This window comes from Labeo rohita, unplaced genomic scaffold (genome assembly GCF_022985175.1).
Source record: "Labeo rohita strain BAU-BD-2019 unplaced genomic scaffold, IGBB_LRoh.1.0 scaffold_289, whole genome shotgun sequence".
In the NCBI taxonomy this organism is placed as follows: Eukaryota; Metazoa; Chordata; class Actinopteri; order Cypriniformes; family Cyprinidae; genus Labeo; species Labeo rohita.
In genome coordinates this window covers 36,429-54,277 of record NW_026129199.1, presented here as the reverse complement: position 1 = coordinate 54,277, position 17,849 = coordinate 36,429, and the positions used below count along the sequence as shown (strand labels likewise).

Below are 17,849 nucleotides of genomic sequence, written 5' to 3'. Positions count from 1 at the left end.
ACAGCTCAGATCTTGACTTTGAGAGAAAACTGTCCCTCATCATCAGCTCACTTAACAAAGATGAACATTTACCTGGAGGCAAGAATATGTGCAGTTTCAGTAATCTGACAGCTAAATTAAAGATGTTGTTATAAATAGGGCAAATATTGGTTTGGCTATATAGTTATTATATCCAGAAACTATATAGAACTATAGGCCTAGTGGCCATACAACCACCTCCAGACACTTCCAAATGTCACACTGTGGTTTAGGAAACAAGAAAGACCTTTACTTTCTTACCTTTTGATACCTTTGACAGTCATTTAAGAAACCAAATTTGTTAAACGTGAATACACAACATTATATTGTGTTATGACAGTTATTGAGTGAATACAGTTGAATTTTGGTTGAGTTTGTCCCCCCACCCCCTCTGTTTTAACTGTAAAATGGTCCAGAGGACAGTTTATTCTGATAGCCCCCGTCACCGTTTAGAAATGTGGTTACATCCCCCTCTATCCAAAGTGTCCCGAGCACCTCTGTCTCCAACAGGATCCAGCAGCTTGAGAATCTGCTGATGTGTTTAAGGACATAGCCAGCTTACCGACCCACCAGCCAAATGACTGTGATTTTCATTCCTTTCATAAGAATATTAATAAAAGTGCAAACATACAATTTATGAAAGAATTATGTTCAAGCACAAAGTAAATTCACCAGTAGTGACTGAATCATCAAAATTGTTTATATCTGTATGTAAAACATTGTTTGAGGAGCATAATAATCTTGTCACATTAGTGCCATCTGTTGTCAGATATGTAATATTACATTAGCTTATATCTTACTACACTTTGAGGTCATGACTGATTTTACAGGTTTTATGAAGCTGTAGTATGAATTTTGTAATTATTAAAATGTGAACGTTTTACACTGAATTAAATAACTGTATGTTGTAGCTGGGTACTTGTTTAATGTACATTAAGTAGATTTAATGCACATGCTAATGCATATACAGTATTTTGAAAATGAAGACGAGGCCTAGCTGTCACACTTTAAATCCCAGAACACTTTTTTCAATGTTAATTTATTTTTGAAAATCAGTTTATGTACAGTCTCATAACATTCTTGGCTACAACAACAACAATAACAACAACAACAAAACTTGCTGCTTCTCGACAATAAGTTGAATGTTTTGGAAATATACTATTATACATTTAAAAAGAGATCTTTCAATCTGTGTTGAAAATATTTTTGACTATTTAGTGACATCCTCAGTAAAATCTAATCAGTAAAACACTTTTGATGTTAAAATGAATTTTTTGAGAAGAGAACATTTTGTGTCTGCTAAAATAAAAATGAATGAGAAATGGTTATTAATTTGCTTCATAAACGTATAAAAAAGAGTAATAATTTAGATAATCAAAATAAAAATATATATTTTTTGTTGCTTAACTTAGGACACAGGAGCTATGATCAAACTTGCTTTTTAAAAAGAAAATAGATATATTTAATGAACACATGACAGTATTAATGAATAGAATATGATGTTTTAAAAAAGTGACAGTAAAGAATAATTTTGATTGTCATTGTTCAATAAATGTTTGGTTTCTTATTAGGCAATAAAAATGCAAAAAGGATGAAAAGCAACAAAGTATGTAATATATGCTTACTCTGATCACAATAAGCATTATATACAATATATTAGATACACAGGTTCATTAAGCATAATTCTTTGTCTCATCATGACGATGCTTTCAGCTGAACATTAACTTTTTCCCTCTCATTCTTTTCATGAAGACGGCCTTGATTTCCTGAGTTCTCAAACAGTAAATCATTGGGTTAACAACAGGTGGGAAAATACTGTAAAACATAACAAGTATAATCCGAACACCTGTAGGTAATTCAGTGGTTAAGTCACATATATGCACAGTATATCTAGGCAAAAAGTGAATGCATATGATTGAAAGCTGAGGGGCGCATGTGGAAAATGTTTTAAATCGGGCCTGAACACTTGAGAGTTTGAAAACAGATTTAATGATAGCAATGTATGAAAATGTGATGAATATTAGAGGGCCGAAAAGAACAAACATGCCCAAACCTAGACCATTTCTCCTCAGCTCAGTCTTATCTCCACAGCCAATTTTAGATAATGAATTGAAATCACAGAAACAATGACTTATCACATTTGTAGAACAGAAGTGAAGTTGTTCAGTTTGGTAAGTAAATAATGGAAAAACTCCTAAAATAAACAACCAACACACAGTGCATGCATATGTAATATGCTGGTTTGTGATAACTGCAGGATATTGAAGAGGGTAGCATACTGCAACAAACCGATCCAGGGCCATTAATAATAAAATAAAAGAATCAACCATCCCTGAATAATGAACAAAAAACATTTGTACAAAACATAAATGAAATGGTACATAATCATCATTAGCAAGATATTTTGCAGCTGCTCTGGGCAGAATGACAGTTCCCATCAAAAGATCACACATTGCAAGATTACAAAAGATCATGTAGGTGGGTCTATGAAGGTGTCTCTCATAAACAATAAATGAAATTATTAAAATGTTTCCGCTTGCCAGTATTACATAGATAAAGACTAAAAAAGTTCCTACAGCCCCATAATACTGTGGATGAAGTCCTGGAAATCCCAGCAGGTAGAATTCAGTGATCTGAGAGAAGTTGGTGACTGCCATTGCTGCAAAATCCCACAGAAACCAATTAGTCCTTGACTGTTAATGGAAGAAAAAAGCCAAAAAACAACAACAACAAAAAAAACAAACAAATGTTTATCAACTTTCAAATATTACAGTAAAGTAATACAGATCATTTGCAAAGATATTTCATTCATTCATAAGGTCATCACATGGGTAGTCAAGTAGAATGGGATTTACATTTCATAAAATCATAAAAAATTACCAATAAGTTAAATGAATTCTTTAGCCTGCATCATATCAGTGGCACAGTAACCTTGAGTAGGTCTTATATTTAGAAGGAGTGAAACTCTTCTGTCCAGTGCACCTCTGTACTAACAGAAATTCATTGACTCCTCAATTTATGAACTCTTCCCTTGATCACAAGAGACACGTCATGAGACACGTCATACTAATGTTTGGTGCTTAGATAGGCTTGTCAATTTTATATATATATATGTTACTTTTTATGTGTGTTACTTTGCAAAATGGACAATGCAAATATATATATCTGTATGCAGTGGCTCTATGACTTTCCACGTAATATAAGTGGTGATTTCGGTTATGTTGCCTGTACCTGACAAACACTTGGTGGATTCCTAATACCATTTGTGCGCCACATGAAGGCCAAGGGACAATCCAAAGGAAGCAACTAAACATCTTCACAAAGATATGCCAATGCCATCACTTCAAGGAAGTATTCATGATCACATGATTTTTTAATTTGTTTTAAAAACCTGTTTTTTTTTAAAGTACATTTTAAAAATGCACATGACCGTCACAACATAATACTATTTTTTTTATTGGATCAGTAATTAATATAGGCCTACATTAATTCAAAATTCCATTTCTAACATGTACATTCTGGTGTTAGATTTTGTCAATATTCAATATTCCGAGCGGATCGTACTTAAAAAGCTCACTCAAGAGTAAAGGTGAAGGCATGTAATGTAAATCAGTGGTGGTGCACAGATACAAAGGTAATCTCAACAGTTGAATTTTGGTTGAGTTTGTCCCCTCCACCCCTTCTGTTTCAGCTGTAGACTGGTCCAGAGGACAGTTTATTCTGATGGTCCCCTCACCGTTTAAAAAGGTGGTTACATCCCCCTCCATCCAGAGAGTCCCAAGCACCTCTGTCTCCGGCAGGATCCAGAGGCTTGAGAATCTGCTGATGTGTTTAAGGACATAGCCAGCTTACTGACCCACAGCCAAATGACTGATTTTCATTCTTTTCATAAGAACATTAATAAAAGTGCAAACATACTATTGATGGAAGGATTGTGTTCAAGCACAAAGTAAATTCACCAGTAGTGACTGAATCATCAGTTTTTTATATCTGTCTGTAAAACATTGTTTGAGGAGCATAATAATCTTGTCACATTAGTGCCATCTGTTGTCAGATCTGTAATATTAAATTAGTTTATATCTTACTACACTTTGAGGTCATGACTGATTTTACAGGTTTTATGAAGCTGACGTATGAATTTTGTAATTATTAAAATGTAAAGGTTTTATACTGAATTAAATAACTATGTTGTAGCTGGGTACTTGTTTGCAATACACTGAATGTACATGATAATGCATTTTGAAAATGAAGACAAGGCCTAGCTGTCACACTCCAGAACATTTTTTCTATGTTAATTTATTTTTGAAAATCAGTTTCTGTGCAGTCTCATAACATTCTTGGTTACAAAAAATAAATAAACCTGTAAATACAAATATATAAATATAAATAAAATATAAAATCACATTTTTGCAAATAGATGTTAAAATGAACAAACCGTGTACAATTCCAACATGTAGCTTTTAGTCTTAACACAGAATGTTTTGGGAAGAGAACATTTTGTGTCTGCTAAAATAAAAATAAATGAGAAATGGTTTTTAATTTGCTTGATAAACATATTAAAAAGATTAATAATTTAGATAATCAAGATAAAACATAATTTTTGTTGCTTAATATAGGACACAGCAGCTATGGTCAAACTTTTTAATGTTTAATGAACAGATTACAGTATTAAGGAATAGAATATGATGTTTTGGAAAAGTAACAGTAAAGAATAATTTTTGAGATGTCATTGTTCAATAAATATTTGGTTTCTTATTATGCAATAAAAATGGTTGAACAAAGGTTAAAAAGCAACAAAGTATGTAACATATCCTTACTTTAATCACAATAAGCATTATATGCAACATATTAGATTTACAGATTTATTAAGCATATTTCTTTGTCTCAGCATGACGATGCTTTTAGCTGAACATTGACTTTTTTCCCTCTCATTCTCCTCATGAAGACGACCTTGATTTCCTGAGTTCTCAAACAGTAAATCATTGGGTTAACAACAGGTGGGAGAATACTGTAGAACATAACAAGTATAATCCGAACACCTGTAGGTATTTCAGTGGTTGAGTCACATATATGCACAATATATCTAGGCAAAAAGTGAATGCATATGATTGAAAGCTGAGGGGTGCATGTGGAAAATGTTTTAAATCGGGCCTGAACACTTGAGAGTTTGAAAACAGATTTGATGATAGCAATGTATGAAAATATGATGAATATTAGAGGGCTGAAAATAACAAACATGCTAAAACCTAGAGCATTTCTCCTCAGCTCAGTCTGATCTCCACAGCCAATTTTAGATAATGAATTAAAATCACAGAAACAATGACTTATCACATTTGTAGAACAGAAGTGAAGTTTTTCAGCTTGGTAAGTAAATAATGGATAAACTCCTAAAATAAACAACCAACACACTATGCATGCATATACAATATGCTGGTTTGTGATAATAGCAGGATATCGAAGAGGGTAGCATACTGCAACAAACCGATCCAGGGCCATTAATAATAAAATAAAAGAATCAACCATCCCTGAATAATGAACAAAAAACATTTGTACAAAACATAAATGAAATGGTACATAATCATCATTAGTAAGATATTTTGCAGCTGCTCTGGGCAGAATGACGGTTCCCATCAAAAGATCACACACCGCAAGATTACAGAAGATCAAATAGGTGGGTTTATGAAGGTGTCTCTCATAAACAATAAATAAAATGATTAAAATGTTTCCGCTTGCCAGTATTACATAAACAAAGAGTAAAAACGTTCCCACAGCCCCATAATACTGTGGATGAAGTCCTGAAAATCCCAGCAGGAAGAATTCAGTGATCTGAGAGAAGTTGGCGACTGCCATTGCTCCAAAATCCCACAGAAACCAATTAGTCTTTGACTGTATACAGAAAAAAGCCAAAAAACAAAAAAAAAAAAAATGTTTATCAACTTTCAAATATTACAGTAAAGTAATACAGATCATCTGCAAAGATATTTCATTCATTCATAAGGTCATCACATGGGTAGTCAAGCAGAATGGGATTTACATTTCATAAAATCATAAAAAATTCTTTATCAGTAACCTTGAGTAGCCTTATATTCAGAAGGAGTGAAACTCTTCTGTCCAGTGCACCTCTATACTAACAGAAATTCATTGACTCCTCAGTTTATAAACTCTTCCCTCGATCACAAGAGACACATCATGAGACACGTCATACTAATGTTTGGTGCTTAGATGGGCTTGTCAATTTTTTTTTAAATATATGTTACTTTTTATATATGTTACTTTGCAAAATGGACAATGCAAATATATTTATCTGTATGCAATGGCTTTATGACTTTCCACGTAATATAAGTGGTGATTTCGGTTATGTTGCCTGTACCTGACAAACACTTGGTGGATTCCTAATACCATTTGTGCGCCCCATGAAGGCCAAGGGACAATCCAAAGGAAGCAACTAAATATCTTTACAAAGATATGCCAATGCCATCACTTCAAGGAAGTATTCATGATCACGTGATTTTATCATTCATTTTAAAAACCTGTTTTTTTTTTCAAGTACATTTTGAAATGCGCATGACCGTCACAACATATATTTGTAATGCATATTTAGCTTAGTTTGCCAGCATGATATTATTTTTTATTGGATCAGTAATAAACATAGGCCTACATTAATTCAAAATTCCATTTCTGACATGTACATTCTGGTGTTAGATTTTGTCAATATTCAATATTCCGAGCGGATCATACTTAAAACTCACTAAAGAGTAAAGGTGAAGACAAGTGTTTCTATGTACATCAACCAAGACACAGCTATGTGCCTAAGATGCTCTTAACCCCATCCAGAACACAGGTTATTACTCTTCTCGCTCTTCCCAATTCACAGGATGAGCAGGATCCCAATCCACTCTGCCCAGTTCAAACTTTTACCGTGTACATTGAGTGCTCTGGCGCTTTTCGACTCAAAGAGAGCAGCTCTTTGTATGCTTTGGAGGCCCCTCTAAGGGGCTGCTGGTTACAAAGTTGATGCTGTAGCCTTGGCTTATGCCTCAGAGGGCTTACAATGTCATATGCGGATGAGGGCCCACTGCACCAGAGGCATGGTCCATCAGGATTACTATTGAAGATATCTGTGCGGCCGCTGGCTGGTCATTGCTGTTAACCTTTAGGTTCTGCTATATATTCCTCAGCCGGGTGGCTTGGGTCTCATACTTCAGAAGCTCATGCTTCTTAGGGGCCCTCATCACAGGCACTCCGGACCTGGGCTCACAGAGCAGCTTAGTTCTGTGCTTGCTTATAGCATGGTGCTATTGTATGTGTTCCCCATAAGCATGCAACACGCCTTGGGAGAGATCGTTTGATAGCTAACGCTCTGGTTACTAACCTAACCTTGGTTCCCTGAGATAAGGAAATGAGCGTTACGTATGCTGTGTATACGGATACATATTCCGTGCTATTACACTGCATGTGAGCCGATGGCTGTCACTGACAATTGAAAGTAAATACCTATCAAACATCTATGATAAACTTGAATCTACTATTGTTGTCTGATAAATCTGCTCGTCTGTCTTCCAAACCGCTGTGTTCTGACTCCATGTCTGAAGGATTCCTGTCTATCTGAGCCCTGCTGGAATAATAGTGACTGTGGATCTTCTTTCAAAGATGACTATTGGTGCATTCTGTCTGCACAATGTGTCTTCATGCAGATCTTGCTCATCTGATGTTGTCCACAGCGAGTCTCCTTGGAATGTGTCAAATAAAGCCAGTATGCAACCGGATCTGGCATAATCAAGAAATTCTACGCAAGGAGTGGAAAGCTATACTGAAAGTGGGCCTTCCTGTCATGTCTCAGGCTTTGGAGGGAATGAACTGCGGTACTTTGAGATTGATAGACATATTTAATCAACAGATGACAGTATTAATGAATAGAATACAATGTTTTGGAAAAGTGACAGTAAAGAATCATTTTTGAGATGTCATTTTAGCTGAAGATTGACTTTTTCTCCTTTTTGTTCATGTAGCTACACAAACATGAACAAATCAGTATTCAGTGTAAACAGGAGTTTCCACCATAAGCATACAATGCAACGGGAGAGATCTTTCAAAAACATAATATATCGTAGAAACTATATTATTATTAGTCATAGGAAAATGAAAAGATGATGCTATCTAGTGGCCATTAGTCCACGCTGATAACAACGGACCTTTATTAACAGAAAATTCTGGTGGATTTTCAAGAATTAATATTTATAAAATTAGAGTACTCAAATAGTAAAATTGTAGGTAGGTAAGTCGAACATGAAAAAGCGCTTTTAGGACATTATGTAGGCCTAGTTATATATTCGATTTTTACTTATCTTTTTAACTGCATTTAAGTGAAGCACAAGTCAAGATTATTTAATATTTCTCACAAATTTTATGTTTTCTTAAATTTTTTTTAAAAATACACTAATTACATGGTAAACATTTATACTATTTCAGAAGAACCACATTTTTCTGAAGGAAATGGAAGAACGTGTGAAGTTTCTGTGTGAAGTATAAATGTTAGTTTCCTAATTATTATAAAAATTACTGGTGAACAACTCATCTTCTAATAAATAAAATAAAACAATGAAATAAAAATAAAACAATGTTAGAAATACATCATTAGTCTGATCAGACTCAAGAGTCACAAACAGAATAAAAATTTACCAATAATGACTGAATCATCAGTATTGTTCGTATCTGTATGTAGAACAAGAATCATCTGCTTTTTTCCTGCGCTCTCACAGTTTTATAGAGTTGATCTACTGTATGATTTAATTAAAATGTCAAATATGAGCTGAATTGTGTTTTTATACTGACTGCAATAACTGTATGTTTTAGCTGGGTATTTGTTTGCTATACATTTTATGTACATGCTAATGCATATTGTGATATGCATATATTGCATTTTGTGAAATAAAATAAAAACAACAAGGTCTAGCTATCACATTTTTATAGTAGATTAACAATGGCAACCTACTGTTTCTCGACAATGAATTTAGGAAAATAGGAAATATACTACTATATATTTAAAACAAGATATTCTGATGTTTGTTAAAAATTTATTATTTATTGGTGACTTCAGCAAAATTTAAAACACTTGAAAAACAACTCTTGAAAATTTTTTTACTCAAAAACATTATATATGAAATAACATTTTTGCAAACAGATGTTAAAATAAAAAAAAAGGGTTTACAATTCTAACTTTTAACTTTTAGTCTTAAAGCAGGACTTTTTTGACTGGAAACATTTTGTGTCAAGCTTGGTGAAAAAATAAATATATTCTATAAATTTAAAAATATTTAAATATAATATATTTAGACATATATCTTAATATATTTTAATTTACTATTTACATTTTAAGGGCACGTTTTAATAATTCAGATAAATGGGGATTCCACCAGTCTTTATAGTTAGATCTATATTCATGTAATATAGTAACATATTTTTAAGGTGTTAATGTATTAGCTATTTATCAAACAATTTATGACATAATAATAGTTAAAGATGATTTTAAAAAGAAAATAGATGACAGTAAAGAGTCATTTTTGAGTAATTTTTGTAATTTTTGTCATTGCTAAATATGTGCAACAGAGTATGAAATATGTCCTTACTTTGCAACATTTGATCACAATAAGCGTTCTTTACAACATAATAGATATACGTTTTTTTTGGCATAAGCATTAAGCGTCTTTGTCTCAACATGAAGATGCTTTTAGCTGAAGATTGACTTTTTTCCTCTCATTCTCTTTTTGAAGACGGCCTTGATTTCCTGAGTTCTCAAACAGTAAATCATTGGGTTAACAACAGGTGGGAGAATACTGTAGCACATAACAAGTATAATCCGAAAACCTGTAGGTATTTCAGTGGTTGTGTCACATATATGCACAATATATCTAGGCAAAAAGTAAAGGCATGTAATTGAAAGCTGAGGGGTGCATGTGGAAAACATTTTAAATCGGTCCTGAACACTTGAGAGTTTGAAAACAGATCTGATGATAGCAATGTATGAAAATATGATGAATATTAGAGGGCCTAAAAGAACAAAAAAGGGTACAGCTAGAGCATTTCTCCTCAATTCAGTCTTATCTCCACAGCCAATTTTAACTAATGAATTGAAATCACAGAAACAATGACTTATTACGTTTGTAGTACAAAAGGGAAGTTGTTCAGTTTGGTAAGTAAGAAATGGTAACCATACTAAAATTAATAACCAACACACTGTGCATGCATATGCAATAAGCTGGTTTGTGATAATAGCAGGATATCGAAGAGGGTAGCATACTGCAACAAACCGATCCAGGGCCATTAATAGTAAAATAAAAGAATTAACAAACCCTGAATAATGAACAAAAAACATCTGCAATAAACACAAATAAAATGGTACATAATCATTGTTAGCAAGATACTTTGCAGCTGCTGCTCTGGGCAGAATGACGGTTCCAAACAAAAGATCACACGCTGCAAGATTACAGAAGAGCAAGTAGGTTGGTTTATGAAGGCATCTCTCATAAACAATAAATGAAATGATTAAAATGTTTTCGCAGTATTACATAGACAAAGAGTAAAAAGGTTCCCACAGCCCCATAATACTGTGGATGAAGTCCTAGAAATCCCAGCAGGTAGAATTCAGTGATCTGAGAGAAGTTGGTGACTGCCATTGCTGCAAAATCCCTCAGAAACCAATTAGTCTGTGACTACTGTAAAAACAGGAAAAAGCAAAAACAAAGACTAAATAAATGTTTAACAATTTTCAGATATTACGTTAAAGTAATATAGATCATATGCAAAGTCAAATCATTCATTCATAAGGTTATGATATGGGTAGTCAAACTGAATGGGATTTACATTTCATAAAACATTACCAATGAGTTAAATTAATTCTTTACCCTGCATGGCTTCAAATCAGTTGCCCAGTATCCTTATATTTGGAGGGAGTGAAACTCTTCTGTCCAGTGCACCTCTATACTAACAGAAATTCATTGACTCATCAGTTTATGAACTCTTCCTTTGATCACAAGAGACACGTCACGAAACACGTCATACTGTATGCTTGGTGCTTAGATGGGCTCTTGAAATACACATTCATATTTTATATATATATTACTTTGCTTAATAGACAATGCAAGTATATTTATTTGTTTGCAATGGTTCTATGACTTTCCACATTACATCACCACATGGTGATTTTGGTTATGTTGCCTATACCAGACAAACACTTTCAGCGAACTAAAAGTGAATTGGCTCTTGAAGGCCAAGGGACAATCCAAGGTTTGTTGCAAATGAAATGGAGCAACCATGGGCGCCTCGTATTTTCACAGAGATATGTCAGTGCCATCACTTTTAAGAAGTATTAATGATCACGTGATTTTGTCATTCGTTTTAACCTGGGGTAATTTATTTATTTATTATTTTGTTATGCATATTTCACAAAACTTGAAGAATATGCTTGAAATGTGCTTCCCCAGTACATGACAAGCTTTATCTAGGCTGTGTTTTAAGTACACTGCCCTCCAAAAGTTTAGAAACACCCCTGCCAAAGTGTGGTTTTGGACGGTATCAGCATAAATCCTTATCATTTTTTGGTGCAAATACATTCAAATAACTTGACATTATCATTGAAGACAGCAATAATAATTTTCATTTTGATTACATAATAATGGCAATATATACATGTCAAAGTCAGACATGCCCCTTTGCCAGCTGTGATGCCTGGTTACTGGTTTAAACTGCAAACTTTTATTAACATAATGAGACAAAGACATGGTCCCAGGTTTTTAAAAGATTTTTGGGTCGGCACACCTTAATAGCTTCAATTGATTGCCAATTATATTTAGAATACAATGAATTTAGGCCTAGATTACGCAGAACTGTAATAGCTGCTAATGGTGGATATTTTGATGAATCAAATTTTTTTTTTCTATGTATAAACTGTTTATGTAATAAAATATGTGTTCGTAGTTTGTGTTGTCTCTTATTAGTGCAAAAATATCACAAATTATAAAGGATTAATGCCAATATTGTCCAAAACCCCACTTTTCTAGAGCGTTTCCAAACTTTTGGAGGGCAGTGTATATTTTGAAATCCACATACAAATTTGTACATACAGCCTCTCCCATTAGTCACTATTGCGTTTCTCTTACACTCACCCCCATTAACTTCACTCTCAACCCGGGTCACGGCACCAATGTAACCCAAGAACGCTGAAGGCCACAGCCTCTAGTGTTAGTTGCTAGTGTGCCTCTTGAAATCAGGGGAGTGAGGGTTACCTGCACAGTGCTTACTAGCTGGCCTTTTTTATACTTAGTGAAAACGTCTAACAATCCTGAAAGATCCCTCATATATAGCCAGACGCCTCTTAGCCTCTCTAACTTAAGGCAGATGTCTCAGAGAAATTAAAAGTCCACACAATTTTTGAACAGTACTTATTGTACGATTGTTCATGCTCTGGTATTTATACATCTGCATGTCATTCGCTGTAATTGACTGGATATATTAGTCTATGCTGATAACTATGGCACTTCATTTTTAGAGATTTCTGGTGAATGTTCAAGTATTCATAAACATTAAATTAAAAACATTATAGTACTCAAACAGTATTCTTGTAAGTAGAACAAGGAAAAGCATCTTTAGGACATTATGTAGGACTAGTATTAGAAATATGTCCTGAGTCTGATTGTATTACAAATATGTCATGAGTCTGATCAGATGATTCACAGACAGAATAACAAATTACCAGTAACTGAATCATCAATAATGTTTATATCTGTATGTAAAACAGTGTTTGAGAAACATAATAATCTTTTCATCGTTTCATCAGCGTATATGCTACACTCTGAGATTATTCGAATTCTGTCTTGAAAGCCTTTCCTCTCTCTTTCCCAGTTTGCTTCCTGTGTACTCTGATCATATGCAAAGAAAATTAATTCATTCACATAGTCATGAGGGAGGTGTCTACATTGATTTGTACCCTTAGTCTTTAGCTGAATGTCTTATAAACAAAGGTAATGGTGTTTGATTTCCGACATAGAAAACTTGTTGTTCTGCCTTTAACCATTAATGGACAGGACATGGAAAATGTACACTATTTTAAGTTTCTAGGGACCACAAACTGCGTCATTGGAGTGGGATGACAAGCTAGAGCTGTGATCGAAAGCATGTTAACTTTCAATTACAGTGTGGTCACAGCATCACATACTTCCTGCAAGGAGACCCCCAAAAGAAGGGCTTTAGAAGATGCCATTTTTCTAGTGGAATGTGCCCCAATGTTCAGAGGTGAAGGCATACTGTGCACCTGGTAGGCCAAGGAAATTGCCTCAAGGATCCAATTACTGTTCATTTGCTTAAATGTCAGGTATCCCACCCTGGACGACCCAAAACACACCAATAACAGGTCTGACCTCCTCCATTGAGAGGACTTACAAACATAAATCCTCTTAGGCCATACATTCTTCTCATGAATGGAGCTCTAGAGTTAAGTATGGTCTCGACCACTCCAGCTGAAAGATCAGCTTCTAGCAACTGAGCTCCCTCAGGGAACAGATCCACAGTTTTCATAATTCTGCCCTCAGCCTGAGAGAGCAGATACCTCCTGATGGGAATCTTGTATGGAGGGCCTGCTAGGAGTACTACTGGGGCCAACCAGAATGGGGATACTAAGAGCAGACTGACCCCTATTCCAACAGACCCTCCCCAGAACACATCACGATCAGGGAAATGCATACAGGCCTAGCCTTGGCCACATCTGTACCATGGCATCTAGCTCCACTGCGTGATGGAGAACCCCAGTGGACAGTGGGTTGTCTCTTAAGATGCTGACAGATCCACTTCCACTGGATCGAATTTCTCCCATATCGACTACATCACCTCAGGGTGGAGTCTCCATTCCCCAGGCCTCAGCCCCTGCCTCAACAAGATGTCCGTACTGTCCGACTTTTGCTCCCTGGGGACGTACATTGCTTTCAGAGACAACAGTTTCCCTTGAGACCATAGGAGGATCTGATGCACCAGTCTGCAATAAGGGCACGATCCCAGACCCTCCTGGTAATTTATATAGGAGACTACCAACATATTGTCCAATTGAATCAGGACATGGTTCCCCCAAAGGTCTGGGAGAAAGCTCCTTAGAGCTTTAAACACCGCCAACATCATCAGGCAATTTATGTGCTACAAAAAATGTTGGCCCCTCATTCCGTATCTGTTCCACGCCTGTTTGCATTGACAAGACGCCCCCAACACTGGGCCCTGGTACAGAAATCAAGGCTTCTTCCATATAGAAAAAGTAGAACATGAAGGCATCTGTACGTGATTCTGATCATATGGAATGGATTTTCCCTTGGGGAAAACCCCTTGGTTTTCAACCGCCACTGCAGGGGTCTCATGTGCAGAAGGCCAAAAGGTATCACGTTGGATGCACCTGCCATGAGGCTCAGCACCCTCTGAAAATGCTTCACAGTGATGGCATGGCCTAACTTTATCCTGGATACTTTAGCCAGGATGGTCTTGATACAGGAGACAACCTTGCCCGCATCGTGGTCGAGTCCCATACTGCCCCCGGGAATGTAGTTCTCTGGGAAGGTGTCAACACACTCTTTTTTGTGTTGAGTCTCAACCCCAAATGTTTTAAAGGGTCAAGGATGACATCTTAATGCCAAACCACCATTTTGTATGACTGTGCCAATATGAGGCAGCTGTCGATGTAATTCAATACATGGATTCCCTGGAGCTACATCCATGCATTTGGTGAACGTGCGAGGGGAGAGAGCTAGGCCAAATGGTAGAACCTTATATTGGAACACCTCCCCCCGAAAAGGGAACCTCAGGAACTTCCTGTGAGCAGGAAGAATGGAAATGTGAAAGTATGCGTCCTTTAGACCTATTGTGTCCTTGGACCTGATTTCACTCATGATAACAGTAATTGTTAGCATCTCACAACCCCCAAAAGCTCCTCATAAGTGGGGAATGAAGTGGTGAGTTCTCCATTTCTCCTCATGGATGTTAGGCACATCCACATCCCCAGATGCAGACAGCTCAATCTTCGGGCTCTCTGCCTTGTGGAAAGAAGCCACAGAGCAGGCTCCCTCATCGGGATTGGGAGCATTATAACTGAATAAGAAAATGCCAAAGTGGTCTCCACCTTCCCAGCCAGATCCACTTGCATTCTCTATGGCATCAGACGTCATGCCGCCTCAGTAGTACCATGACCCGCAAGCTTGGCCAGCATCATTGCACACCCACACCCAGTAAACTCAAAAATATAAAAGTATACCAGTGTCCCTTTGTAGTTCAGTGTCTGTCGTCAAATACCACATCATGATGCAACACCAATCAGGACTGGACTAGTTTCACACATGCTTCAGATGCTTGCACAAGGAAGGTGTCATCATATGACGCAGCTTGAGTTTCCCCAAAGGGGAAGTATTTTAATGGCAGTCAGAGGAAAATAAAGCAGGTGATGCCATCTAGTGGCCATCAGACCACACTAATAGCAATGGTTACTTATTACTTAAGAAATTTACTAGTGAAAAACTCATCTTCTCTAAAAATAAAATAAAACAATTTTAGAATTATATCATATTTCAAAGACAGAATAATTGACTGACAGAATAACAATTTGCCAGTAGCAAGTGAATCATCAATATTGTTTATATCTGTATGAAAAACAGTGTTTGGGAAGCATAATAATCTTGTTACAATGGTGCCTACACTCAGTTCATGAATGATTCTACAGATTTTATGGACCTTAACTATGATCACCAAAATGTCAAAGATGAGGTGAATTGTGTTTTTATACTGATTGAAATAACTGTATGTTGTAGCTGGGTATTTGTTTACTGTAAAAAAAAAAAAAACAAAAAAAAAAAACATATATATATATATATATATATATATATATATATATATATATATATATATAATGAATAGTTTATAATTATAAAACTCACAAAATTTAATTTACTATTTCAATTTTAAGGGTACATTGTAGAGGAATGGGAATGGATTCTACCAGTCTTTAAATTTTAAATGAAAGTACTTTATTAATGATTAATAAATTATTTAACAATTTAGGACACAGTAAGCAGTTATAATCAAAGACACTTTTTAAAAAGAAAATGCATTTATTTAATCAACAGATTATCCTATTAATGAATAGAATATGATGTCTTAGAAAAGTGACAGTAAAGAGTGATTTTTGAGATGTCATTTCAAGTTTTTGGTTTCTTATTAGGCAATAACATGTTAAATAAATGGTTAAAATGTTACTTTGCATCATTTAGTCACAATAAGCATTATATACAACAAATTAGACATACAGGTTCATTAAGCATGTATATTTGTCTCAACATGAAGATGCTTTTAGCTGAAGATTGACTTTTTTCCCTCTCACTCGCTTCATGAAGACGGCCTTGATTTCCTGAGTTCTCAAACAGTAAATCATAGGGTTAACAACAGGTGGGAGAATACTGTACCACATAACAATCATAATCCGAACACCTGTAGGTATTTCAGTGGTTACGTCACATACATACACAGTACATCTAGGCAAAAAGTAAAGGCATATGATAGAAAGCTGAGGGGTGCATGTGGAAAATGTTTTAAATCGGGCCTGAACACTTGAGAGTTTGAAAACAGATCTGATGATGGCAATGTACGAAAATATTATGAATATCAGAGGGCCTAAAAGAACAAACAAGGCACTAGCCAGAGCATTTCTCCTCAGTTCAGTCTTATCTCCACAGCCAATTTTAGCTAATGAATTGAAATCACAGAAACATTGATTTATTAAGTTTGTAGTACAAAAGGGAAGTTTTTCAGTTTGGTAAGTTAGCAATGGTAACCATCCCAAAATAAATAACCAAAACACTGCGCATGCATATGCAATATGCTGGTTTGTGACAACAGCAGGATATCGAAGAGGGTAGCATACTGCAACAAACCGATCCAGGGCCATTAATAGTAAAATAAAAGAATTAACCGTCCCTAAGTAATGAGCAAAAAACATTTGGATTAAACATAAATGAAATGGCACAAAATCATCATTAGCAAGATACTTTGCAGCAGCTCTGGGCAGAATGACGGTTCCAAACAAAAGATCACACACTGCAAGATTACAGAAGATCATGTAGGTGGGTTTATGAAGACTTCTCTCATAAACAATAAATGAAATGATTAAAATGTTGCCACTTGCCAATATTACATAGACAAAGAGTAAAAAGGTTCCCACAACCGCATAATACTGTGAGTGAAGTCCTGGAAATCCCAGCAGGTAGAATTCAGTGACACGAGAGATATTGGCGACTGCCATTGCTCCAAAATCCCCCAGAATCCACCTAGGCTTTGAATATAAACAGAAACAAAACAGACAAAAACACACAAGATAAAAAATTATTTCTCAACAGTAAAGTAACATATTCTATGCAAAGATAATTAATTCATACATAAGGCCATGAACTTTCAGATATTACAGTAAAGTAATACAGATCATATGCAAAGATAATTCATTCATTCATTAAGTCATCACATTGGTAGTCAAGCAGAATGTGTTTCATGTTTCATAAAATAAACTAATCGGTCAAATAAATTAATTAGCTTGCATGGCTTCATATCAATTGCACAGTAACCTTAAGTAGGCCTTACATTTGGAAGGAATGAAACTCTTCTGTCCAGTTCACCTCTATACTAGCAGAAATTCATTGACTCATCAGTTTATGAACTCTTCCCTTGGTCACAAGAGACACGTCATGAGAAACGTCATACTGTATGTTTGGTGCTTAAATGAGCTCTTCAAATACACAGTCATATTTTATTTATGTTACTTT

General features: G+C 35.4%; 3 protein-coding genes and 1 pseudogene across 3 annotated transcripts; all 4 read right to left on the bottom strand.

Moving 5' to 3' along the window:
- Positions 1-1,727: 1,727 nt before the first annotated feature.
- LOC127160111 (olfactory receptor 2AT4-like) lies at positions 1,728-2,937 on the bottom strand. The gene is made up of 2 exons (XM_051102768.1): positions 2,899-2,937; positions 1,728-2,711 (listed from the first exon to the last, which is right to left on the bottom strand). Exon 2 carries the CDS (start codon positions 2,673-2,675, stop codon positions 1,728-1,730), a length of 948 nt encoding a protein of 315 aa, XP_050958725.1. The 5' UTR covers positions 2,676-2,711; positions 2,899-2,937.
- A 1,965-nt stretch (positions 2,938-4,902) lies between these two features.
- Positions 4,903-5,868, bottom strand: LOC127160110 (olfactory receptor 1500-like). The gene has a single exon (XM_051102767.1). The coding sequence runs from the start codon at positions 5,866-5,868 to the stop codon at positions 4,903-4,905; it is 966 nt and encodes a 321-aa protein (XP_050958724.1).
- Positions 5,869-9,728: 3,860 nt separating this feature from the next.
- On the bottom strand, positions 9,729-10,981 carry LOC127160109 (olfactory receptor 2AT4-like; annotated as a pseudogene).
- Positions 10,982-16,369: 5,388 nt separating this feature from the next.
- Positions 16,370-17,354, bottom strand: LOC127160108 (olfactory receptor 2AT4-like). The gene has a single exon (XM_051102766.1). The coding sequence runs from the start codon at positions 17,333-17,335 to the stop codon at positions 16,370-16,372; it is 966 nt and encodes a 321-aa protein (XP_050958723.1). The 5' UTR covers positions 17,336-17,354.
- Between the last annotated feature and the right edge of the window lie 495 nt (positions 17,355-17,849).